The sequence below is a fragment of the Peromyscus eremicus genome, chromosome 3 (genome assembly GCF_949786415.1).
Source record: "Peromyscus eremicus chromosome 3, PerEre_H2_v1, whole genome shotgun sequence".
Taxonomy (NCBI): Eukaryota; Metazoa; Chordata; class Mammalia; order Rodentia; family Cricetidae; genus Peromyscus; species Peromyscus eremicus.
The window spans coordinates 116,345,575-116,372,831 of NC_081418.1; the positions used below are offsets into that span (position 1 = coordinate 116,345,575).

At 36.5% G+C, this 27,257-nt stretch overlaps 1 protein-coding gene across 1 annotated transcript in view; it reads left to right on the top strand.

The window, feature by feature from the left end:
- The first annotated feature begins 5,050 nt into the window (after window positions 1-5,050).
- The window catches only part of Cntn6 (contactin 6), a 177,631-nt gene continuing 155,424 nt past the window's right edge, over window positions 5,051-27,257 (top strand). The window contains exon 1 of the mRNA XM_059256812.1: window positions 5,051-5,207. Within this exon, the coding sequence (XP_059112795.1) occupies window positions 5,066-5,207 (142 nt within the window). The 5' untranslated portion in view covers window positions 5,051-5,065. The remainder of the gene's footprint in view (window positions 5,208-27,257) is intronic.

The following is a 27,257-nucleotide window of genomic DNA, read 5'->3' on the forward strand; positions in this document are numbered from 1 at the left end:
ACAGACATACGTGTAGGACAACCATCCTTACACATAAAGTAGAAAATTTTAGAAAAGGGTATTACTTAATTTAACCTTAAATTAACTTAATTTAAAAATGGACTATATGAAATATGATTAATACATACTTTTAGGATCACCATATTTGAAATTATACTTTTGGCATTTAAAAGCTAATTCAGTTGATCAAAGAAATAGGTAAGATTTCTTGGAGGGAGGGTATCCGAATGCCTATATGTTTTTAAATTTGTTAAACGCAACCTAAGTAAAGTGAATGTAAAATGTTTATATTTCTGCAGTAAGTATAAAAGTATAAGCTACTGGTTATAAAGACAGTTTTTCTGTTAGTGCAACAATGAAAACATAAATAGACAATATGGGTAGGAATTCTAACAGTGCTAAATGCCTTATGTTCCTCAGATATTTGTAAACTAGAAAACTAAAAACAATTTAGCTTCTTATTTCTAATCTTTATACAGTGCTTAAACATATTCCTCTATTTACACAATAAGAAATTCATAGGCAAGAGACGTTGGAGTGGGAAAAGAATTAAATTTTAATGCCTAAATATCAGACTCAGATCCAATTTCCTTGATAATATAGCACGTTATATTCTAGCAGTGCAGTGTAAAATTTTAGGATCCATGTTGCCATTTCTGCTTACACTTTTTTTTACAATTTACTAATCACCATATTAAACATAGATTATTTGGTAGAGTGTACACTGGAGAAAATGTCTTTATTATTGCAGAGTCCAAGGTTACATTTAGGCAAAATGAGAAACAGTACATTAAAGCCTCCCACTTAAAAGTAAGAATTATTTTTTGTAGTGGCAACTCTGTCCTACAAATAACTCTAGAAGGATCATTTCTTTTTAGTAACTACTACTTCTTCCTGCAATGACAGTGGCCTTTCCTGTATAGTATTTTTTTTTTTTATAGAAAGAAAACTTCAAGGGAATCTGTTGCTTTAAATTTTTTGTTTTGTTGTTCTAATCAGGATCATAGCACCAAATTTATTCTATTTTTTCTTTTTCCCCAAATGTATTGTTATATTGTTTTTTCTGTGGAGGACAAAAAGCTGTTTATATTATTTCTGTTGTTGTTCTGTAAATTCAGTATAGTAAACTGAATCTCATGGGAGGAAATAGCAATCTTAAAAGTAGATCTTTGGAAATAGTTAAGAAAAATTTGAGCTAAATCATATTCAGTGAAATAAATGCTGTTATAAACAGTTGCACAATTAAAGTCAAAAGCAAGGAAGAATTGCTTGTATAGTTTCAAAGCCCAAGGAACACATGAGGTGATAAAACTGAGTAAGGGAGCCTTGCATAGGGAAAAGAAAGTGGGCTACTCAAAGCCAGTGGTGGGAGATTAGAATATAAGGGGAAATCAGTTATCAGAGAACTTAATCCCAAACGTTCTTTTTGAAAAAAGAGATTACCACATACATTATTTCTGTATATTATATACTTTCTCTCAGACAGAAAGAAGTGGGCATACCAGTAATGACTTCTGACAAATCTGTTTATAAAATACTTATAACCAGGAGAGAATCAACCCACTCATTGTTAGTCTCTCCTAGAAAATAAGGAAGTCAGTAAAGTCTCAGGAGATGTCATTGTCTCCTCACACATTTCTGCACTTTGTGTTAAAGACTTCCTGTGATCAAGCCTGGTACACACTGTGAAAGTTTACAGTGGACAGACATGAGGATGAGAGAATGGACAGGACGGCAATGACAAAGTAGACAAGAGGACTCTTTCCATGGAGGCAACAGGTTCAATGTATCCTGTAATAGCAGCGGCAAACAAACTTAGAATGTAGATTTTAGTGTTTTCCTCCAGTGGTCTGGCCTGGGCTCAAATGTAGGTGCCTGTAAGAAGCACTTAAGACAGAGACCAGATTTGCTAGACATCACACACAAACACATGCATGGATATGCACATTACCAAAGGACAGCAAATAGAATTCCCAGTCATATTGTCTAGTCACATCTCAACTACTTAATTGTGAAAGATATTCCTTAGTAAAAGAATCATATTCTAGTTCAAATTCACCACATCTCCTAGAACTAATGTGTTAGTTCACATGCATAAAATATTCATTCAACACACATTTTCTAGTTTGTATCATAGGAAAATTCACTTGGATATGTAATAATGCTATCAGTAAAGTATGTCTGACAGTCACTTTAATGAAGTAAAACTATTTCTCCATTTATTTAAGCATATTAATTAGGACAAAGCCCAAACCCAGAGCTGAACTCCTGATCTATATGCACAGTTTAATAATCATTGTACCGTAGTGATTAGAATGATTACGGGGATACTGTGAAAAATTCATTTACTGCAGCTAAGCCAACAACTTTGAATTTGTGTTGAAAAACAATTACTGGGCTTAATTAGGAGCATGTAATGATGACAGCAGTTATTTCAGTGATTGATTCCAAAATTAAAGAGAGCTGGCAAACTAAGTGTGGTATACCATTCTCTTTGAAAATGATAGAGAACACAGAGGTATGAGACCATGCCCTGGAAGTGAATTATGAAAGACAGGTTTACAGTGAGAGCAAGGAGAATATTGGCAACTTGAGACAGGCCAGCAGGAACAAGTTTTCTGCTTTTTGTCTCCTAGGAGCACAGACAAGAAGCAATATATAATACTTTCTGTTGAAAATTTGGTGGGAAACCCAAGCTGTATAGATGAACTCTTGATGGCTGTTGTTCATCTTCATTTTAGTAAAAAGAAGTTGACATATACAGGAGGTGGGCAAGTCATTTTAAAGTTGACAGGATTGGTTCAAATCCTCTGATTGATTTGGTATTTGAGCCATCATTTTATATCTTTAATAGTATGAAGGAGTACCCAATTTTGTATTTCTTTTCTATTTTAGTAGACATTAGTCAGATTTTCTCCAGTGAATCTGTCACAATGTTCCCCCCCCCCCAAAATCAATGGTATTCAAAATAACTTTGGAGAATTCCATTCCTTTCTCATAATTACCCACGCTAACAAAATATTTTAAATAATTTCACTATGAATAGAAGAATCACAGCAAGGCAGGCATATGCCCTAAAATATGGTTTGAAAATTGTATATTATGTAGGGAGAGGCCATTTACTGGTAGGCTCAGGACAAATTACCCTAAAGTGGTAGTTCTCAACCTGTGGGGCACAACCCATTTTGGAAGGACCCTTTCACGATGGGTAGTGGGGTTGACTATCAGAAAACAGATTTTTACATTATGATTTATAATAGTAGAAAAATTAGAGTTATGAAGTAGCACAAAAATAATTTTATGATTGGGGGTCACCACAACATGAGGAACTGTATTAAAGGGTAGCTGCATTAGGAAGGTTGAGAACACTGCCCTAAAGCCTGGAGACAATAACAGAAGCAGAAGGTCTTTCACATCTCCCCCCTTACCCTTCTATTTTTAAGCTAAAGATATAGTTTTCATTTCAGAGGTCACTTCCCAGGGACTCTAAGCAAAAGACCCTACTTTTTCCTTGAGAACCACAATCATCAATGAAAACACAAACAGTCAGTCCCTGTGAGTTTTCACTAACCGTGAACATCAGTTCTTACTTGCTGTCCTTTATATGCCGACAATAGGACACTCTTTGTGAATTCTAGCACTAAATATACAGATCTGTCTGTGACTGAGGGTATTGTTTCTGAAAACCCTAATGTCATGAAAAAGCTGTATTGAAAGACTGCATGTGTGCTAATACACAATTTTAGACCCTCACCATGACCTTGACAATGAATGAAGAGGGGTTTTTGCCTTTTTGTCTCTGTATTTCTTCCACCTCTACAAGTATGAGTTATAATTCATTAATTTTAAATACCTATTTCCATAAATGCTTTATATGACTACATATAACTTATAACTTTGAGATATACCTCATTAATGTGCAATGTTTATAATTTAAAATAAGAAGTTGGGAGGTTTCCAATTCGAGAAGTGAATCTAATAAGAGGAGTTGAGTGCATATTTACTGATCTTGAAATGGCCACATCAAGTCTTCTAAAGCCGTTATGCTTCCTTTCAAACAGTGCTAATGCCCTTTTATAGGTAGATAATTCTTGCACTGAAGGACTGTTGACTAATAGCTGAGCTGAGAGACTTTTGGCTTCAAAAAAATTCTCAAGCTGTATTTGTTTTGTTAGCATATAATTTTTAGGTTGGTTTTCCTAAGTGCCATTGAAATATTTTCAATGTGATTAATTTTCCAAGTAGCAGACTCACAAAGACAATCACATTTTGACGCTGTCGGGTTATTATTGTTGTGTTATCAGTCTTGAATGGGTAGTGTCAGACCCTTGCTGGTATTCTTTGTCCTGGATGTAATGTAACCTTCTTGGGTTTCTGTCTCTAAATCATTTCTGACATTCTATTTTATAGTGTCAATTGTGGGGATTCAGGTACAGTATACGTTATTCAAAAAGTCTCTAAAAAAATATATGTCAGGATTATTGACTGATGTCTAATTTTTATTTCTCATGTTAATTGTTCTGATGCCTTTCTGGTTTCATGTGAGTGAGTCTTTGTAACTTAGGAAGGGTAAAATGCTTCCAAACAACCTATCAGTTTGTAGCCCTGGCCCCAGAACAGTTGTGTTTGCCAAGTGGTAGCGTAGCCCTCTAGGCTCAGCTTGTGGTTGAGTAATACAAGAGGATGGCAAGTTCCAAGCCAGGAAGGGCTTCAGAGTTTGGGGCAACTTGGTGAGAATGTGTCTGAGGATTAAAAAAAAATACAATGAGTCTGTAAATGTTGCCCAGTGGTGCAGCACATGGGTAGAGTGTGTGTGGTCGGTCCTCGTTCAAACTCCAGTACCACAAACAAAAACAGAACACTCTTATCTTTAATAAAACTACAGAGATCACCCCACAGGTGATCATGTATTTTGTTTTGTTTTTGTTTATTTTTATGCTTATAAGAATTCAAACAGTGTGATTTTTGTGATAAACAGCATTCCGTTCTTTATATTACATGTGTAATTTTGTTTCTTTTTTATCCATGAAGGTGGAAACAAAATGGCACAGATATTGACTTCAGCATGACTTATCACTATAGGTTGGATGGAGGCAGTTTGGCCATCAGCAGCCCCCGCACAGATCAAGATATTGGCACCTACCAGTGTCTGGCCACCAATCCTGTGGGCACCATTCTGAGTAGGAAAGCAAAACTCCAGTTTGCATGTAAGTTTGTGGGAAAATTCCATACTGAATATGTCCTGGAAAAGAGTCTGGAGATGTATCTATATTGGGACAAAAAGGTAGTTTTTTTTTCAGTTTACCTGCTCTTTGAAATCAAATGGAACTTTATGTGCATAAAAAGTTTTTCTCGTGCATTTTGTAATTCCTGAGGATAATGGAAATCTGTTACTTTTTTAGGTAGAAAATATTTTTGAAATTATATATTGTGAAATATTCTTAGAAACATCTCTAAAAGTGCCACATATCAATATTAAGAGCATACATATAATATTGCTGCCCTTTCTTTTTTTTTTCTTTTAAGTAAGGTATTAGTGTGAATAGCACAGGAAAGCAACCTCAAGGCAGTGGTGTCATGTGGGGCAGGCGGGTGTTTCTCTAGGAACAGCGATCATACACCCACAGTGAGATGTAGGTGGAAATAAAGTGGTTGCCACAGGCAGGCTTTATATTAACTGTAACAATGTCCAGCTGCATCACATAAATGTCATCCAAGTAATTACCTTTGTGACATTTGGGGACATTAGCAGATGAACAATAGACACTGCTTCTTATATCCTTTATATATAGTGTTCCCAGGGACTAAAATGCTTCATATTGGATTCAGTGAAAGCCTTGTTTGAGAGTAATTATATCTCACAATGTGGACAAAGTAGAAGGCTTGCATTTCTCCCTTGTATGACTCCCCAAGCTCTAGATAAGCCAGGGAACCAGAACGTCAGTTGTTTCTCTTTGGGGGCTCATAGAAATGTCTGTGCTTTCTATAACTTTCAAAAACCAAATTTAAAGATTTTGCTTAGAAATATGTGTCTCATCCCACCCTGCAAAAGTGCTTTAGTCACATGCAGTTGTGGTCTCAAGTCTGTTCTGTACCAGCGATCTCATGATCTACACAGGGTGCAGGGAGGATCAATGTTTGGGAGACAGCCTTGCTTTGGTTTTACACGTCACGTGCCTATGCATATAATCAATAATCATTGGAGCTGATTTTTGCATTCTATCTTGGAGAGTTACTTGAAAATATAGTAGGGAGGAAAATATAGACACATATCCCACAGAAATGTGCAGTTATTAGAGCCTAACGGATTTGTTTGGAAAGTGGAAATCCCCAGAACACTGCGATCAGGTTACACACTCACAGATTCCAAAGGGAATTCCATACAACATAGAATATTTATTTGTAATGTTCCTGACTTTCTGTTGAGTCATCTTTCAAACATCTGGCCATGATATAGTGGTGTAGGCTTACGATGCCGTTACCTGAGTGCTAAGACTGTCTCAAAAAAAGACAAACACACAAATTAAATAAATCTTGAATGTCTACACCTGAAAGTACCACATTGTGATTTATATAGCCGCACATTTCTTCTTGCACTCTAAAAGTACTTTAAAATTATCTCTATGATTTTAAGTTATCTTCTTTTTTGTTTAAAGAAATATGTGCAATCTAAAACTTTTCCTAACTAAAATATATTTTATCTTTGCCAAAATGGAAAGGAAAAGTTGAAGTAAAAAGAAGTTAAATATATACTTGCTTGAGTGAGATGAAACAATTCTTTGACTTAGCTTAGCTCCTCCTCATTCTTTATCCTTTGGTGGCCTAAAAGTTAATGGCTACTGTCTTGTCACACAATCTTGAGGATCTGAGTTCAAACCCGATCACCCCTTTAAAAAAGCTAAGTGTCGTGACATAACCCTATAATCTCAGCCCTGGGGAGGTGGAAACAAGAGGATCTTTGAGGCTTACTGGCCTCCTCATCTAGTCTTTTTGGTCCGCTCTGTGTTCCATAAGAGACCACGAGACAAAAGATAATTTGGGAAGTAAATGAGGAAGAAACCTGAAGTCAGTCTCCAGCCTTCACAAATATAAGCACACACAGGAACACTATATAAACAAACACATTTTCACTATCTATCCATGCCAAAAGTCGGTCTGCCTATATCCAGTAGTCGACCTTTGTTCTGTAAACTTAAATGATCATAGGCACTAAGACTGACATTTTGAGAAGAGAGAATAAGCCCATATATCTGCCCTTCCTGCATAGTACTTATACTGATGCTGCATCTGAAAGGCTTCCTATTGTATCCAATGAAAGAGTTTCTAGAGTATAATACAGAAAAAGTAGCCTGGATGCATGCTGACCTGACCCAGTAGAAAGTTCCTGAACTTTATGACCAGTGTCTTCATTCTTGAATGCTGAATAGCAATGTGGGTCAAATGCTGGAGCTTCAGATACAGTCATTCCCAAACTCAACTTGTATTTCTATCAAATATCCAACATAATGCAATTAGGTAAATTCTCACAATAACCCTCAGCTGAGAAATTTACAGGTTAAAACATCCACCATCATTCACCATGAAGACAAAGATATGGATTACCTGGGATATGAGCGTGGGGGTTTTCATTCACATAGACACTTGAGAAATGACATATCTAATTCTCAATTGTATTCTTTCTCTAACTCATCCAAACATTACACAAACACACACACACACACACACACACACACACACACACACATATATATATATGCATATATATATATATATATATGCACATATACATATACAATTACATATTTCTAATTGCTATTTCACATAGAAACATTTCCAGTTTTTTGTTTGTTTGTTTGGGGGGGGGGAGAAAAATATTTTTTTAGGTAATTACATAGAGTTCCTTTATTTCTATTGTTCAAACTAAGAAGATAATAGCATAGCTGAAATTTTAGCAGGAGAATTTGAGTCCAATTGATATCACAGATAAAAAGTGATTTTGAAAATTAAGGACTCAACATATTTGTTAAAATATAAGCTAGAACATAAGATTATTGGTCCAATGTATTAAAGAATTTCAGACTAAGGTGACAACATGATGTTTATATCACAGAGGAAGAGGAAAGTCATGTGCTCCTTCTCAAGCCCTAAAATCTTACACAAAATAATGACTTCAAAGTACAGCCTTCTGTGACCACACCACAGGGAGTCTTTCAACTGTGGTCCTTTTTCCTTCTTTACTTCTTTCTTTCTTGAAAAATTTTCTACTCACTCTACATACCACCCACAGATCTCCCCTCCTCTTACCCCCCAGCCCTCTCTCCCAAGCCACCCCACATCCCCATGTCTCCCAAATCAAGGTCTCCCACGGGGAGTCAGCAGAGCCCAGCACACTGAACCTAGGCAGGTCCAAGCCCCTTCCCACTGCACCAAGGCTGTGCAAGGCGTCACACCACAGGCACTGGATTCCCAAAAGGCTGCCCATGTACCAGGGATGGATCCCGATCCCCCTGCCTCTGTGCCCCCCAAACAATTCTTTATCCAGAGGGCCTAGTCCAGTCCCATGGGGGCTCCACAGCCACTAGTCTACAGTTCATGGGCTTCCTCTAGTGTGGTCAGTCATCTCTGAATGTCTCCACATCCCCTGCCTGCAGAATCCCTCCTCTCTCTCATCGATTGGATTGGAGCTCAGACTGGTGCCTGGCCATGGTTCTCTGTATCTGCCTCCATCAGTCACTGGACAAAGGCTCTATAATGACAGTTAGGGTATTTGCTAGACCAGTCACCAGAGTAGACCAGTCCAGGCACCCTCTGGACCACTGCCAGCAGTCCAAGGTGGTGTCATCCTTGTGGATTCCTGAGAACCTCCCCAGCACCCTGCCTCTTCCTATTCCCATGATGTCCTCATCTATCATGGTATCTCTCTCCCTGCCCTCCCACTCTGTCCCTGTTCCAGCTGGACACTCCCATTTCCGTATGTTCTCATCCCCCACACGTCCCCCTCCATCACCCCACCCACCCACCCAGTCCGCTCATGTAGATCTCATCCACTTTTCCTTCTCTGGGTCATCCTATGTGTTCCTCCCAGGTTCTTTCCCTATTAGCTAGCCTCTCTGGAGCTGTGAGTTGCAGTCTGGCCATCCCTTCCCTCACATCTAGTATCCACTCCTGAGTGAGTACATACTATGTTTGTCCTTCTGAGTTACCTCACTCAGGATAATATTTTCTAGTTCCATCCATTTGCCGGCAAATTTCAAATTTCATGATATCACTGTTCTTTACTGCTGAGTAGTACTCTATTGTGAATATGTGGCACATTTTCTTTATCCATTCTTCACTTGAGGGGGCATCTAAGTTGTTTCCAGGTTCTTGCTATTACGAATAATGCTGATATGAACATAGTTGAGCATATGTCCTTGTGGTAAGATTGAGCATTCTTTGGGTATTCCTTGCTCTTCCAGTTTATATCTAAAGTTTCTTCTTATATTTCAAATGTATTTAGTGTTTTTATTTGCATACATCAATTAAATAACGATTTGTAATTTGAGATTCATATATACATATATATATTATATATATATATAAATGCATTTCAAACATATTTATTTCTCCATTCCTCTATTTTATCCTCCTATATTCCTGTTACTCCCCTTTCAGTTCCAACTAGTCCCCCATATGTTTTAATATCATTGTTTATAACATAATCAGTTTCATTAGATTGCTTACATAAGCATAAATGATGGCTTATTTATAAAGCATGAGCAACTTACCAGTAGCTGTGCAGCTGAGGCAAATGGCCCTCCTTCTTTATCAACCACCAATTGCCTATAAAGCTACAGGGAACTGTGGGTCTATGAAGTGCCCAATATTGTCCAAGTCTTGCTTAGGAAATCCTAGCTAATAAGAGTTCAAGAGTTCAGAAGCCAGAAGTTCCAGAATTCAACAGCCAGAAAACACTATTATACAATTCTCTACCTCTTCCCCTGGCTCTTACATTCTGTGACCTCTTTTCTGTCATGTTTCCTGAGCCTTGAAGGGCATGTGATACAAGGTGTCTCATGCATAGCTGCCAATTCAACAGTCACTTAATTCTCAACACTTTTACCAGTTGTAAGTCTTTATACTGACCACTGTCCAATGCAAAAAGTTTATCCAAACAAACCAGCAGAGGCACCTATCTAGGGATATAAAGATAATTAATGAAAAGGAACTCCAGTGGTTGCACCATGTTCATTTAACAGAACAACAGCCAGAATTTCCCCACCATGGCCTATGACCTCCTCAGCCACACTGGTTTTTGACTGGATTTTCAGTACCAACTATAAATTCTGTTCTGTGTAGGAACTCTCCATTCCAATTAGATAGTAAATGATAATCCACATAACAGGCTCACCATTACTGAGCCAGTGAGCACAGGTTGCCTATCCACTCAGTAGCATTGCACATGGGGTCCACATCTGAGTATGACTGTAAATAACAATTTTCTCCCACCTTACTGGATAGGACAAGCAGGCACTGGAAGGGTAGCCAGCAGGGAATGACCTTATAGCCCAATTCTACCTTGATTTCTCTGTCTGGCAAACAAAGTATGTGGGGTCTTTGTGCAACAGGGTGTTACTATCTAGTCCTTGCTTTCCACACTCTGTCTATATATGTCTCTGTTGAACTGTCCGATAATAAAGAGCCAGATATATCTGTTGTCTATGTCTATAAATAGAATGGAAGCTTAAATCCTAAACAGATTGTGACTTTTCTCTGGGTTAATTGTTATTGTTAATAAACACATTTTAATCTAATTATATTTATTTAATGAAAAGCAGAACTTGCTTTATAAAATGAATGCTCCTGATGTAGATAATAGAGACTTCTTTACAACACTGTCCATACAAGCCATGGGAACCCTCTTTCTTCATTTTATTTTCAAATAATGCAATTTATTTTCTAAATAATTTTCCCGAATGAATACCTGTAAATGTGTAATAAGCTTTGAGGCTGGTGTTGTAGTGCTTGGTGTGTCCTTCATGAAAGATACATCCAGCCCCAGCTGTGCAGGTTCCCTTCAGTGGATTTAGCTCTCTAGATCTCTCCAGAGGATGAGGCGAAACCTAGAAGACATCAGACATACCTGGCCTTGCTCTATCTCCCCCATTTCTGTCATCTTCTGTGAGCTTCCCCCCATTCATCTCTTTTTAAAAATGTAATCAACTTTCCCTTTCTCAGAGTTATTTTTAAGAACTTCATCACTACTTCTAACATCATGTTTGTCAGCACAGTCAACTCAAGCCACTAAGTAGGTAACTCATAACCATATGTGTTTGTAGCTCCTTTTTCCTACATTTTCTTTATTTACTTTGAAAACTTCATACATGAGGCACAACTAAACTTGTTCATGTAAATCTCTGCTCTCTAAATCACACTTTTTAGCAACCCCAAGGAAGGCAGAAACCATTCACAATAAGATCTTTGTGCATTTGGTTTTCTTACATGTCAAAAATTTGCCCAGAAGCCCTACTTATAGAAATTTCCCTAAATTAGGATAAAGTTATACATCAAAATAAAAATGTTTGAACTCTTTTGTGTACTGTCTTTTGGTAGTTTGCTGTAGCATTGATTTGAGCTGCAGAGTCAGTAGAATCATAAATACTCTTTCTGAACTAAGTTGTCCATATGAGGTTTTGATTAGATAATTGATGGCTTTCGCTTATAACTTTCATCTTGGTAGTAGCAGTCTGATGGTAGAGCCTAAGTTTATTTTAGATATGGCCTATAATTTTCTGCCTTATGACTTACCTTAACATGAAAGCTTTCTGATAATGTGTCCTGTATGTAAAAAATTGACTATTATAAAATAGGTCAAATGTGTCTTTAACCTTAACAAGTCATTCACTACTCTGTTTTTAAGGCATATTTTGAATTATCGGATCACAAAAGTCCCTGACAAGCTTTCTTTAGCATAGGACTCTGTTGTGTTATGTTCTCAGGCATATTCTAATTTAATCCCACCCCCACCCTACCCAATCCAAACTTAACTCTGAAAAAGAAATTCTACTTCTTATCACCTTTTATCGTTCGTCCCAGCATTCCTGGATGATAAATCCAGCTTGTCCCTTTAATTCGCTTGTAGCTGCTTGGAATTTTCTTTTATTGCTCAAAGACATTGGTGGCAAATGTTATAGGTGAATTTCCTTCCTTTATGTGTATGTTAATTAATTACTTTGTACTCCTGTACTCCTGTGGGGCATTGAGATCGGTGTCTGCCATTTAAAATATTGTCCCTGAGAAATTGAGATAGATGTTTGGAAAGAAACTTATAATTTCACTAAGCTCTGTTTAGGAGGCTTTTGGTATATAGAACTCTGACAATGAATACATAGACACTTGGCATGAAATCATGGGTAAAACTTTTGAATTTTGTTGTATTTCATATTTAATCATGGATATTTCAGATTTCTTCTGTCAGTGCAGAAGGAAAGGAAGCTTGTTAGTCTTCTAACTGACTCGACATTTATTCATCTGGTGACCACCTGGGCATAGTTGGTCTTACATGTGTTAAACATAGTGCTAGAATCTAGAGATTAAATGGTGGAGTTAATGCTGGCAGGTCCTCCTATTTTAACAGAGCGAACAAGTCCTTAAGTAGAATTCTAAATAAAACAATACAAAAAGAAGGTAAATTTCCCATGCGTAGTATGGTAAAGCCTCTGATAGTATCAACATCTTCATTGCAAAAGGTCAGAAAGAACTGTTTTGTCTGTAACCACACACACACACACACACACACACACAAATGAATGATATGATCAGTATTCTAACTCAAAGAGAGTGGAATAAACGATCCCACCCCTCCTGTACTCTCTGCACTGCCCCAAAAAGTGTTATGAGGTGAAATAAGAGGTGGACTTCAGGTAACTGAGCAGTAATCTGAGCAGGTAGTAGTTAAGTTTGGAGAAAGAGCAAAGAATGTCATCCAAAGGAGAAGTGGTTTGATTTGAGCATTTTGATAGAAGTTTCTGTTGTCAACACAGAAACTAGACGAAGTAGGACATTAAGGTTCAACAGGAAAAGTGTGTGATCAGGACCACGTATTATGGAAGAGGCAAGGAGAGGCAGACCTGGCTGAGCATGATGAGAGGAGGAAAATGCAGGATTAAGATGTCATTATTGCCGGGCGGTGGTGGCGCACGCCTTTAATCCCAGCACTCGGGAGGCAGAGGCAGGCGGATTTCTGTGAGTTCGAGGCCAGCCTGGGCTATCAAGTGAGTCCCAGGAAAGGCGCAAAGCTACACAGAGAAACCCTGTCTCGAAAAACCAAAAAAAAAAAAAAAAAAAAAAAAAAGATGTCATTATTTCCTGGATGAAGCTGAAAAAGAACTTTGTTTCTCTTTATGTAATGGGACAATTGAATGAGACTGTAAGATCTTCAGAAAACTTGGGAAAGTCAGAGTACAAGGCGGTGTACATAAGCATCAAAGTAAATTGCCTGTTTTGGAAGATTGTCTGCACTGACATTGTACCCAGAGTTAATTCATGTGTAAAATGAGGGTGGTGACATTGCTCAATTCATATAAGATGGATAGAGGATCTGGTATTTAATACACACAGAGTAGAGGACAAGGACAATGGATAGTTGCTAGATGAATATAGTAAGGCAGGCAAGAGCCTTGTCCTGCACTGTTAACAGGCCAGAATTTGTATTTCATTATTCATTCTAACACCAAGTATTTGATTGATGTCTAGAATTTTGAAATTACCCGTAAAAGTAAATTTGAAATGCACCATACATTTTCCTTGGATATGTTAGCTTTACATATTAAAATTATTAATACAGAAGTTATACATATTTATGGGTGCTCCAAGCTTTAGTTCATTTAACTTATGTGGTTGAAATTATAGAATTCTGTATCATATCCCAGGACTGATTTTGAATGCTTCAGGGTTAACATGTAATAACAGTTCATTTTAAAGCACCATAAACATGTAGTCATTTACAACCATCATCATTTTTCCAGAGGAATGCAGAAGGTTTTATATTCACCAAGCCATTCATCATTGTTCTGAACCTGTAAACTATTCTAAACCATATTTTACAGATAGAGAAATTCAAGGTGATACAACAATGTTCCTTGCCCAAGGTCACTCAAACTATACAGGTTCTGAATTTCTCACCTGTATGTCACCTTGTATATTTTTTATAGTGTGTATTTATTTTGAAAGCAGAATTCTCATGAATCAAGGAATCACTGGGCTGGTAAAGTAGCTTAATAGGGAAAGTCTTGCCTTGCAAGCATGGGAATCACAGTTCAAACTCCAGAACCATATATGAAAGAAGAAGATGACAGATCTCAGCATTGAAGAAACAGAGAGAAGCAGATCCCTGGGCTTTGCTGGATAGCCAGCCAAGCCTACTTAGTGAGTTCTTGGCCATGGTTCTGTCTCAAATCAAAGTGTAGAGTACCCAAGGAATCACCACTGAGATTATTCTAACTTCCACATGAACCCACATACCCCTACGCACATTCACCTGCACACACATACACATTTTAAAAAATAAACAATTATACCATAGTAGGGAGAAGTCTTAATATAAAGGTCTTTGACTTCCAAAGAATTTCAAGACACTTATAAATTTGAAAGTAATATGTCTCATTATTTCCTAAACTGGAGGACTCTCACGTTGATAAATAAAAATGAAAAGCATTTTGGGACCTGAGCAATTCTAAATGTCATTGAAATGCAGCCCAAATCACACATGATCCTGATGGTGATAAAGTGCATTTAAATTGGGAAAATAAAATTAAGTCCCAGGAAAAGAACTTTTTAAAAATAACACTCAAAAATGCATTTGGAAATTGCAAAGACTCTGGTAATTGTAAAGTGTGCATTAAGTGGGTAATGCATACCTAATTATCAATGAAAATGCCAAATGCCTTTTAACATCATTTGTGCAGAAGAGAATGACATGAACATGTACATGAAGAAATATTTGTCTCTAATTTCTTAAGTGAAAGTTGACAAATTAGCATTGCTTCTCATTATAAAGTTGAAGCGGTGCTATGATGTTACAACGGATTTAGTATTCTAACTTTATTTTAATGCTATAATAACATTACTGTCAATTGGTATATTAAGGAGAAAACTTTGCTCTTAAAAATATTCACATCTTAAACAAATAGACTGTGAGAGTTGCACAGTTAAATTACAGCTAGCTCCTATCATATTTATCTTAAAAATCAACAGGAATGTAGATTATCCAATGTATTAGCCTCATTTTGCCCCACATCATCACTGCTGGAATTCTATTTATGTGTCTTATCAGAACTGATACTTTTTTTTTGAAATTCAACCTCTCCCAATGCCTTCCTCTGCTTATGTTCAGCAGGCCCTAATCTTTTTTGCTCCATTTGAATAAAATTGCACATTTAAGCTGCATGGGCTAAGACTCATGTTGGGAGAGGAAAATATTACAAAGTAAGAGATTCATCCCATCAAAATTGAGAATTTAGTATTTATTAAGCTCAGAAGAAACAGGAAGCAGAAATAGGCTTGCGGATGACTCATTGGACAAATAGCTTTGGGAGAGCTATATACATAGCTCATGAGAATGTTTCTCTGGGGACTGATAAAATCATACATATTAATACAATTTCCATTTGTTTTGAAGGATAGATTAAATTGTTGTCTCACATTTGCTTTGAATATATATCCAATATTACCTAAATTAGGATCTATTGTTTAAAAAACAACTACACATAATAGATTTTAAAGATTACCATGGAAATGTTTGTTATGTTTTAAGTTATTAATTTATATACTACTTTCTTATAAAGTATAATATTGCAGAAAAATTTAAAAAAAATAGATAGCTCATCATACTCAATGGCACCATACTAAGAAAAATATAGATATAGAATATTACCAGCATCTTGGACAACCTCCCCTGTGCCTTTCTCCTTCCAATTCTTCCTCCTTCCTCCTTTCTGAAAGATGAACCATCTCTAATTGTCAGTTAATAGTTTGCAAGTAAGAATTTTTGAAAAGTCCCTTTCTGTGCCTATATGATGTGTATATATATATATATATATATATATATATATATATATATGCTTATGATGTGTGTGTTTTTGGGTGTGGAGGTCAGAGAACAAGTAAAACACTGGTACCAATTCTCATCTCCCATCTGTCTTTACTTGATTGAGTCTCTTTATTGTTTGATGCCAGCAAGCTTCCAGGGAGTGTCCTGTCTCAATCACCATCTCTTACGAGGACTAGGGTTGCTACTATGACTGGCTTTATGTGGGCTCTGGTGATTCAGACTCAGGTCCTCATATTTGTGTGGCAAGTGTGTTATCTGTTAAGCCAATTTCCCTACCTTTTTCTTTGCTTTTTTATAAGTTAAGACTGTGTAATAGATGTTAAAGTTTGATTCTTTAGACAGTTAAGTGGGTGAGTTGCTTTTAGGTGCAGAGATATGTAAATCTTGTATCAACACTATCACCTGAATTGATTACTTTTCTCACTGCTGTGACCAAATGTCTAACAAAAGCAAGTTGAGGAAATAAGGGGTCACTTTGGCTCACAGTTTGGGGATATAGTCCATCATGGTGGTGAAGGTCTAGTGGCAGCAGAAACCCGACGTGGCTGACCACGTCGCATCCACAATCCAGAATCGGAAAGAGATGTGTGTTGATGCTCAGCTTGGTTTCTTCTTTTTATTAAGTCTAGAATCCTAACGCCTGGAACAGTACTAGAGTAGGTGTTTTTACTTAGTTAAACAGATCTAGAAAATCATTCACAGATCTGTACAGAGGTATGTCTCCTGAGTGGTCAGATCTAAATCTTGTCTAGTTGATAGTCAATATTAACTCTGAGACCACAAATCTTTACATATGCTCCTGCACACACTTCTCTATTGTTCATACATAAAACAGAATCTAACAGTACTGGTGTGTACATAAACACTTCTAAAGATAACACTAGATGGGCCTGGTGTCAAATCTATAATCCTAGTGCTGAGAACATAGAAGCTGGATTCCACATTCTTACTTGCCTGAGCTACATATAAATAGGAAGTCTTTGTATAAAAACAAAAATAAACAAACCAACAAAATCAAGCAAATGGCAATAGTACTTTATATTTTTATTACTTTATAGCCTTATTGACAATGTTTTGTTCTGCATTCTTGACAATACTTGATAACTTACTTTTCCTATTATTTTTCTATTTTATTGACTTCTTTTTCACAGTAATTGATTCTAGATAAGACCACTTTGGTATTGTTATATATCGGAAAAACATCTCCTACTGTGTGGCTTGTCTTTTATTCTCTGTGATAAACAGAACCTCATAAAATCAATATAGTCCAATTTATTTCCCTTTTTCTACATGGGTTGATAAATTTGTATAAAAAATTCTCTATCTGTGGTCATGAAATCAGTTTCTATAATAAATTGTCCTGTACTTGATATTTAAAACTGCAGTGCTCCTGAAATTAATTAATATACATGCTATAATACAGAAGATCATATATGTATGTGTGTGTGTGTGTGTGTGTGTGTGTGTGTGTGTATGTGTATACTCCTTCCTCAGCATCCAAGAGGGATTGATTATAGAACCCCCAACATAACCAAATCTGTTCATACTGAAGTCTTTTATGTGTAATGATATAGTGTTGTTTACTACATCATCCTTTTGTATACTGTGATTCATCTCTACATTTCTTTGAGTATCTAATACAATATAAATGCTGCATAACTAGTTTTGTTCCGAATTTTGTTTAGAGAATAATAAAAATAAAAATGGTCTATTCATGTTCAGTACAGATAAGTTGACTTAATGATTTTGATCCACAGGTGACTGAATCCACAAAGGCATAATCTGTAGAGACAAAGAAATGGTGGCACATTTTGTGTCTGTAGAGACTGAACTGAACTAGTATTTGCATTTAAAAATCTAGACTTTTCTTTGCTATCCCATAGAGGCTACATCTCTGAAGAGAATCAAGTGTTTATTCTTGCTACTGTATGTTTTTTTTTTTTAAATTTGCTACTTTGTTTTCCTTTGTTTTATTTATTCATGTTCATGCAAATGCCTCATTTGGGGCTTATTTCCAAGGTAGGTTTCAAACACAGGAATCTGTGCTTGTCACACAAGACTACTCACTATGTCTCCAGACTTTGTAGCCCTTAGATGTTGTTGTCATTATTTCTTTGTTTGCTCTTTTGTTTGTTTTTTATAATAGTATCCATGTGGGTCAAGCTGGCCTTGAATTTGCTTTATAGCCTGGGCTTATAGTCCTTTGACCTTTGCTTCTTGAGTGCTAGGATTATGGACATATACCACTAAACTCGGATGAAAAGCCACATTTGACATTCCATTGATTACTTTAATCTTAGAGTAAGTCTTAATATCTGAGAACCAATACAATAGATGATATGGGTCAAAGAAAAGCGTGACTTAAGTTATAAGCTAAACCCAATGGGGAACAAAAGCAGAAAAGAATAAATGGAGAATATATACCTTTATACTTCTTATCCAATAACAAAGGTAATGTATCTGTATTTTTGAGACATCACTATGTAGCCCCTGCTGACCTGGATGGAACTTACTAAGTAGACCAAGCTGGCCTAAAACCCACAGAGATCTGTATGCCCATGCTCCCTGAATGCTAGGATTAAAGGAGTGTGCTATCATACCTAGCCAAAGTTGATCTTTCTAATGATAAAGTAGGACAAATTTTGGTACATATTTTTCTTTGATTTTTATGACCATAATCAATTTTACTATAAAAGTTGAGAGAAATATTTCCAGTGAATCTTCGTTCAGAGTGCTTGTAATATATTAACATTCACAGGCTGGAAAGATGGCTCTCTAGTTAAAGCACTTACCACATGAGCAAAGAAGACTAGATAGAGTTCAGGTTCCCAGTGAATGTCAGCTAGTGTGGCAGCCTACCTGTGATTCCAGACTGAAAAGCAGAAACGGGAAATCCCAGAAGATGATGGTCAGGGAGACAAGCTAAGACTAAGCTGTGTCTTCAATTAAGAGACCCTGTCTCAAAAGAAGAAAATAGAAGAGGTCTCCATATTCATATACTTTCCTACATATGTATGAGCCCACATACATGTGTGAATATCATGCACACGCACACACACACACACACACACACACACACACAGAAGGAAAGTGCCTCATCAAACTTTCTTACATACTAATTAAGTCTTTCGTGTAATATTTGCTAAGAAACTTGCCAACTACATAATTTCCCATGTAGCTATTGTTACTGTAGCTTGGGAATCTTACCAAGTTTAGGCTGGAGCTTTAACAATGTCATAGAAAGACCCTATGACATCCACCTAATAGGACTGAGCTGCTAAACTCATCAAACCAATGTAATCTAATGTTTGCTTTGCTCATGTAGTATAGATGCATTATATAGGTAGAAAACCCCAAACAGCAAGAAACAAAAACAAACAAACAAAAAAACTCTTGTCATTCTGCTTACCTATTCCAAAAACCTAGGATGGAATATTCACCTTGGTCATTTCTCATGAACTTTTTGTGAGCTAAGCCTCTTTCCTTGTGTCCAAAATGGATGCTTTTGGAAGGCAGATTTTCTCTATCCCAAGTGAATATGAACATACTTATCTAGGCCTCTCTCAGTTTTGTAACAGTGAAATGATGACAATTTATAAAGTTGAAATAACTATAGTCCCAGGGGACCTGATGCCCTCTTCTGGCCTCTGCAGACACCAGTCACCTAGAGCACATAAGTACATAGTGGTAAAACATTCAAATTACAAATGTTAAATATAAAATAAATCTTTAATTAATTTCCAAAATGATATAATCTTGTTTAACTATCAAGATTACCCCATATAATTAAAATTCTGGTTATAACATTACTTTTAATAATGACAAAACATTATTTTTTTTGGGATTTGAAAACAGGGATGTGAAATCAGATATCATAGAACAATAGAAAAGAAATAAGCTCGGATTCAGTTCTGGGAATTTCCAGGTTTTAACTACACTTCCACGCTCGCTCATCTATGATTAGTGTTTTTTAAGTTATAAAGCTTATGATGATTCCTGGTGATTCATATCAAAAACAATTTCTGAATCAACTGATCTACTACAGGGCCTAATATTGGACATGTAACCCTCCCTGATGACACTGATGTGGCTAACATTAATACAAAACTGTGGATGGTAGGTAGATATCAAGAGACGCTAAAGGCGAGTACCTAGGGAAGCCTGTTTACCAGAATCACCAAAGAGTCAACAAGAGGTGCTGCAGGAAGGCCTGCTATACTCAGTGGAAAAGCAAATTGTAAAGCTCTATGTCTGGATTCCAGAATGACCCTTTAACAAACTTATCTGTTCACTTCAACAATGTGTTTATTGAGCTACTTCTAACTATGAAACACAAGCATAAGCAGCAAGGACATTGTGTCTTCTTGCATTTCTGCATATGTCCGCTTATAACTGCAGTCTCACTTAAAGGAATAAGCAAATCCATTAATGCTATGGGAATAAAGATCAACAGAGGACTGGGCTTGAACATTTGCCAAAGCAATAGGTTTCAAAGTGTAACAATCCCTTCTCAGAAATACTGCCCTCCCAGGCAATGCTTCTACTCAAGACAGAAAATGCAAATGAGGAGAAGCTTAGATATATAGCCCTGATTTAACTAGACAATTGCTGGATATTTTGCCCCTTTGTTCGAATTGTGTAGTTCCGAGATCTATTTTTTACATACATATTAATGAGTTGGTTTGCACAAATCAATTCTGTTTGTTTACGAATGGAGATTATATAACTCTCCCTTACTTCTTTCAGAAATCCCAAACAAACAAACTACCAGAGTGCTTACTGGGGTCTATCCCTTGAGCTTAAAGGATTTTTTTTAATTATTTCATCAGGTTTAAGTAAAAGCAATTATTTTTGATTAAATACAAACAACTTTGCTGGACGTCAACACCCGTTTCCAGCTCTCTCTGAGCCAGCTGGAAGGTTCTCTGATTTTGTACTGCTCTCAGTATTCAGTTACAAGGTTACCTGTTTCCTTTGACAAGGAATGAAAAGTACCCAGAACACACATAAAATTTATGACAGGTTTTTGGTAAGCCTAGCTGGCTGAGAACTGTGACTATTGTATTAATGTAAGTATTACTATTCATAAACGTTAATAGGTATTCAGTCAGCCAAATGCCAGACGCAGCAATCACCCAGCTTGCTGAAATACTCACAGCAAGGGAGTATCAGAGCCAGGGCTTTGAACCCGAAGATGATTGGTAACAGAAGTCAAGCGTTGTTCTCAACTTCAGCCTTGCAAAGCATTTCCCAGCAGCAGATGTCCTAACAAGCCATCTCATTCCAGCCCGTAAGTCTAGCTGACCCCTCTCTATCTGCCTCTGTTTATACAGTTAAGAGGAGGGAGTGTCAGAGGATGTGATGTTCTGGATAAAACTATCTCTCCTTAGCTCCACATTTTTATAGTAGGGGTGAAGAATAAGACTTTCCATGGATACACACCCAAAACTTATACTTGGACCTTATTCTCTCTGACACCGGCATCATTGTTTCTATGACCCCTTTCCTCCTGTGTATTTATGGCATCATAATAAACCCCAAATTCCTATGACATCTTGTGTTACCCAATCCTCATTTACCCAGTTTTTTTAAAAAATGGGTAACTTGGTTGCAAATTCTCTTAAGGAGTGGAATGCATCTCTGGGCTTCCAAAAATCAAGAGCCAATCTTTAATAAACACTTTACATACTCATTGTTCCAATGCCAGGGACTTGCCCAGTCATCTACCATACTCACAAGCTATGTGAGTTTCAGTTGAATATAACTAGTTGCTTTCTCAGAAATAATCCCTGTGAAACATTAAAACAGAAAATATTGAAACATAGCTTCTTTTCTCCATCAACTCAGCTATCCTTCACCATTAGAGTTCCTCATTTGCAACAAACCACAATCTTTCAATTTAGACCAACATGTTATGTATCACCCAGCCTGTTTTTTTTTTTTTTACACTTTTTTAGCATAAAATTTGTACACTGTTGCTTGGTAATTATTATAGTTAAATATATGTAAATAACGTGTAAAACTCAGGTCAAAATGTTCATACTCTGCTAGTTATTTTGAAACATAATACGATTGTTCTAACCAAAAGTTACTCCACTATGCTAGAGGAAACAAAACAGCAGTTGTATGAGGCCTCTTTTTCTGGTATTTTCTTGCAGCCAGTTTTTTCTATGCTTCCTGTGGGCTACTATCCTACTCCATTTAAAAAAGTCAACATTGTAATTTCCACAAACCAGTGAGAACTTGTGGCATTTGTCCTTTTTTAAAAAAAGATTTATGTATTTTTTTAATAATTTTTCAACTTTTATTTTAGTTTATGTGTAACGATTTTTTGTCTGCATATGTGTTCATGCACCATTTGTATGCAGTGTCTGAGGACACCAGAAGAGAGTATCAGATCCCCTAAGACTGGAGTTACAGATGATTGTGAGCTTCCAAGTGGGTGCTAAGATCCAAATCTTGGTCCTCTGGAGGAGTAGTCAGTGCTCTTAACCACTTTGCCATCTCTTAAGATCCAATATTTGTTTTAATTTTAATTATGTGTGTAATGGGAAGGGATAAAGTATTTACAAATGGGTACTGTTCTGGCAGAAGGGAGAAGAAGGTATCAGGTCTCATATACTTGGAGTTGAGATGCAAACAGTTGTGAGCCATCTTACATGCCTGGGAGGAGCCAAACTTGGGTGAGCAAACATCAGATCATTTTTCTTAAAATATCAGATATGTCTAGAGTCCTATTTCACTGTACCCTTTAATCCCCTCCTTCCTAAGTGAACACTTTCCTGAGGTGGGTAATGATTTTTGCAGGTGTAAATTTAAGTTTATATTATTTTGCTTAAAGTTTTTATATGCATATGTCACAGTAAATTTATTTTGTAGTTTTTTACTCTACATTTGTGGTTTATACTTAGACAAATTTCTACACTGCTTAATGTTTTGTTTTGTTTTCTTTCTTTTTTTTATTTTTGAGACAGGGTCTCACTAAGTATCCTTGGCTGGCCTGAAACTGCCTATGTAGAGCAGGCTAGCTTTGGACTCAAAGAGATCTGCCTGTTTCTGCCTCTGAAGTGCTGGCATTAAATGTGGTGTCATCATACCCTGGCTGCTAATTTTTGTTGTTGTTTGTTGTTGTTAAGACTTGTACAGTATTTCATTGAGTAAATAACACAGAGTTCCTCCTACTTTGATTTAAAGACAGAAAACTTTTAGGGCCACTATATTATAGTGATATTTTCATTCATGAGTTTGCATGTCTTATTCCTTTATATATGTACATTAGCAAATGTCAAACACTATTACACTAGAGGTATAAGGCCTTGTAAAAGAAGCACTTTCTCAGTCTTCTTGAGCCATATGGACAATGAAGGATACATATTGACAATATGACAAGATTAATAAATAGCCTAAAGCGAATCTGAAAAGCTGGACAGATTACTCATTTGGAGCTCAGGAAACCAAAGCTCAAGATGAATGAGCCCTTCAGTAGATGAACATTGAGGGCCACCTTGTATCAATTATCTATTGTATTATCTGTGCTCATAATGCTATACCATGGTAAAAGCAATCAACTAGGAAATCAGGATGATGCACTATATTGCAGCTTTATTTTTGCTCTCAAGTCTTGGGTGTTGTTTCTTTAGGTTTTGTCTGGACTCAAATAATGACATTTCTCTGTCTGGCTCTCTTATGTGTCATGGTCTAGGCTGAGCCAAGTGAAATGACTCATTTCCCTTCTATAAGCCCTCATGTTCTAGCTGAGCTACCTAATCATTTTCTATAGTAACAGAGTGGGTTTCCAATAGTAAAAGTGCAGTGGACTACCAGGCTTATTGGAAGTATGTACTAAGAATAAGCATGTCACCACTGATACTATGTATTGGAAACACCAGACTATTTTTCAGAGTAGTGAAGTAGGTTGTATTTCTGATAGAAAATGTTATAAAGCCAAATTGCAGAAGTCACTGCACTGCATAAGTATGGATGTAAGATTTCAGGCTTGTCTGTACTTAGTCTTCCATGAGTGGTATGAGGAATAGGTTTGAGAAACACTCGATAAAGCATAGAACAGCGTATGTTAAAGATTGGACATTGACACAAACTGAAACATTCAAAACCCTAGCAGGGAGAAAAGAGAGACAGGACTTTGAGGAAGTTAGGGAAATAGCAGGGGCCAAGCACAGTGGCCTTTTGACCTTGTCCATTGATTTGAATCATATTCTAATAAAAAGTATCATAAAGAATCATATGTGTGATGCCACTGTTAATTATTATCTTATTTTGTTGTTTTCTTGGTATGGAGCATTATAATGCAGCCAAGGCTGGACTTGAGATTCACTGTATAGCTTAGGCTACCTTTAAATATAGGTCTCTTGTTTTAGCTTCCCAATTGATAACATCACAGGCACATGCCTTCACACTTGTTTGATCTAAGTCTATTTTATGATTTAGTAGATTATATAATCTCAATTTCTCTATTACATGATTTGTTAGATCATTTTTACATGCAATATAGATTTAACCTGAAGTTTTTAGCCAATTTATGACAAAGTGTGAAAATAATAGTGAAATAGTTTTGGGGGCTTTTCAGTCATTCATATGTTACATAATGAAGACATGGGAGAGATTGCCATGGAGACCAAGGAAACTGATGATATTGTTGGGAAATCTTAGCAAATACTTCCAGATGGGATATAGTTTTTTTATGGCAAGAACAACACTGAAGATCCTCCAACAAATAAATAGTTGAATTGATTCTTTAATTTGATGAAGATTAGAAGAACTATTTGGGGAAACATAAATAAGAATTCATTTTCGGAAAAATTTCCGGATGTTTAGAAGCATCTAGACTGTGCAAGGAAGATTGGACCTAAATGGTTGAAGTCGATAATGTTCTACAGAGGGAAGTTATTTCAAGTCATTGGGAATATATGAAGTCATTAAGAGTGGTCTCAACAAGAGGAAGGTCCTGAAGTAAATACAGAACAATTCTAGTTATGAGACATCACTGGATACAGGGAGATACGTTCCTGATCTTAATGGCTACTTGTATTTTCTCATATGCTTTGACAATTTCTTTCAGTAATTAACTGCCGCTGAATTTTCTTGGATGTCATTGGAGAGTTAAAAAACAATTACATATTCTTTTACTCTTTGGCCAGTTGTAGCCTTATTATAAATACTTGGTAGTTGGATTTTCAGGAAAACATGGTAAACATTTTAAATGACAGTATGTCTTGAATAACAAGCCCTTGAAAACTAGGTATACAGGTGTTGCTTGCAACATCACTACCTGGATATGTTCTTCCTCTCTCTTAATATAATATGCCATTTAGTATTTATTCTTAGCAATGAAAAATTATGACAAATTATTTCTTTTCTCCTTTGAATTTCTTAGATTATTAATAAAATTGGACTTTTCTCACATGTTCATTTGTAATTTAGAAGCATTGAGAAAATTTCCTAGTCATGATCTTTGTCCAGTTTTCTGTTGATTACTTCAGAGTAATTACTAAATGTGATTTGCTATGAACATTGATATTTGTCTATTATAAGTGCTATGATACATGGCCACATACATTTTAACTTGTTTTTATCTTGCAAACTCAGCTGTTGTTAAATTCAATTTATTTCTTATTTCCTTAGAAATTTTAATTTGTGTTATGCATAAGAACATGTTCCCAAGCTCTGGGTTAGAGGCCTATTTTGTACAGTTCTCTTCTAATTTCTTTTCTTACATGTAAGCCATGGATCCCATGGGAACTTACTTTACTTCTGAGCCGGAGGTAAATGCCTAACTTGGCTTCCTCAGGCTCCCTACATGAGGTTGTCTCATTTGCATTTAGTAAGTAGGCCAGTGTTGACATAACCCACTTTCCAATTAAATGCTACTACTACTTCTTTGCTGTGGTCACAGTATCATGATACACTGTACTAGCTAGAAGTAGAGACTGATTCCCTGAAGAAATCTTCCACTGTGCTGTTCCTTCCAGCAGAATGAGACACTAGTTGGTTACTGTGTATTGTTAAGCCCAGATTTGTACAACAGGATGATATTTCTCCCATAGAGAAAGCCTGGTTATCAACTAGAGACAAACTTTTAAAATGGCAGCCCTGCATAGATTGTTAGAGTTTAGGTGCTTTATACCTCCTGTAAATAGGTCAGATACAAAGCATTCAAAGGCAGCATGGAGACACCACATCTGAACTTGAGAAAGAGACGGAGGAGCTGCCTTTGAGTCCGTTTAATCAATTTCATTTTAATCTGATTTATTTGGCTATACTTCTGTTTCCCTCTGCATTTCCTGTGTCAGCTTTATCACAAATCACTCCCCTGAAAGTTGTATTGGAAAAGCAATATGTATGATAGAGATACAGTTAACAACAAAGCATGTTCAGGTTCCATGGCTGTGAGATTCTGGTTGATAAAACCGAATATTTGGAAAGGAGAGGAAAGCGTTATTCCTGCCTTTTCTTTGCATTGTGGGTGGTGTTCATTGTATCTCTTCTACTTTCATTGTAGCAAAGTGACTGGTATTACAATAACTAATAGACTGCAGTATCCACATGTCCAGATAATTTTTGGTAGTGTTGTCACTACTTAGTTGGGTGAGGGGAAAAAGAAGAGATAGTGGAGATTCTACAAGAAGCATCAAAGCTTAGCAGTAAAGTAAGAATTTTCGTTGACCAGAATCTAGCAAAATCATCCAATTCATGTCGATTTTACTCTCCTAGTTCAAGTAAATTTTGCTTCATACGAGTCATGAACTTGAATGTCCCGTGGCCAGGCTGTGGTAGAATCTGGTTTATGTTTGAGAGATTGAAATACTACTACATAATACTGCTTTTTTAGTAAAAAAGAATTAGGTGAAGCAGTTTGGTTTTTCAAATAAAGCAAGTGTCATTATTGTGTAGAGTTTAGGGCTGTTGAAAGTCAGCTTTCAACATTTCTTCTGCAATTGACCACTTTATCTGCTCTAAGACTCAGACACCATTCCTACAGGGACTGCCATTTCTTCCCTCAGAAATAGTTAATGTGATAGTAGTTTTACTTGTCAACTTGAAAGTATCTAGAATACCTTGGGAAGGGAGTATCAATGAGGAACTCTCTAGATCACGGTGGTCTATTACATATTAATAAGGTGCATGTCTTAATTAAACTAATGGATGT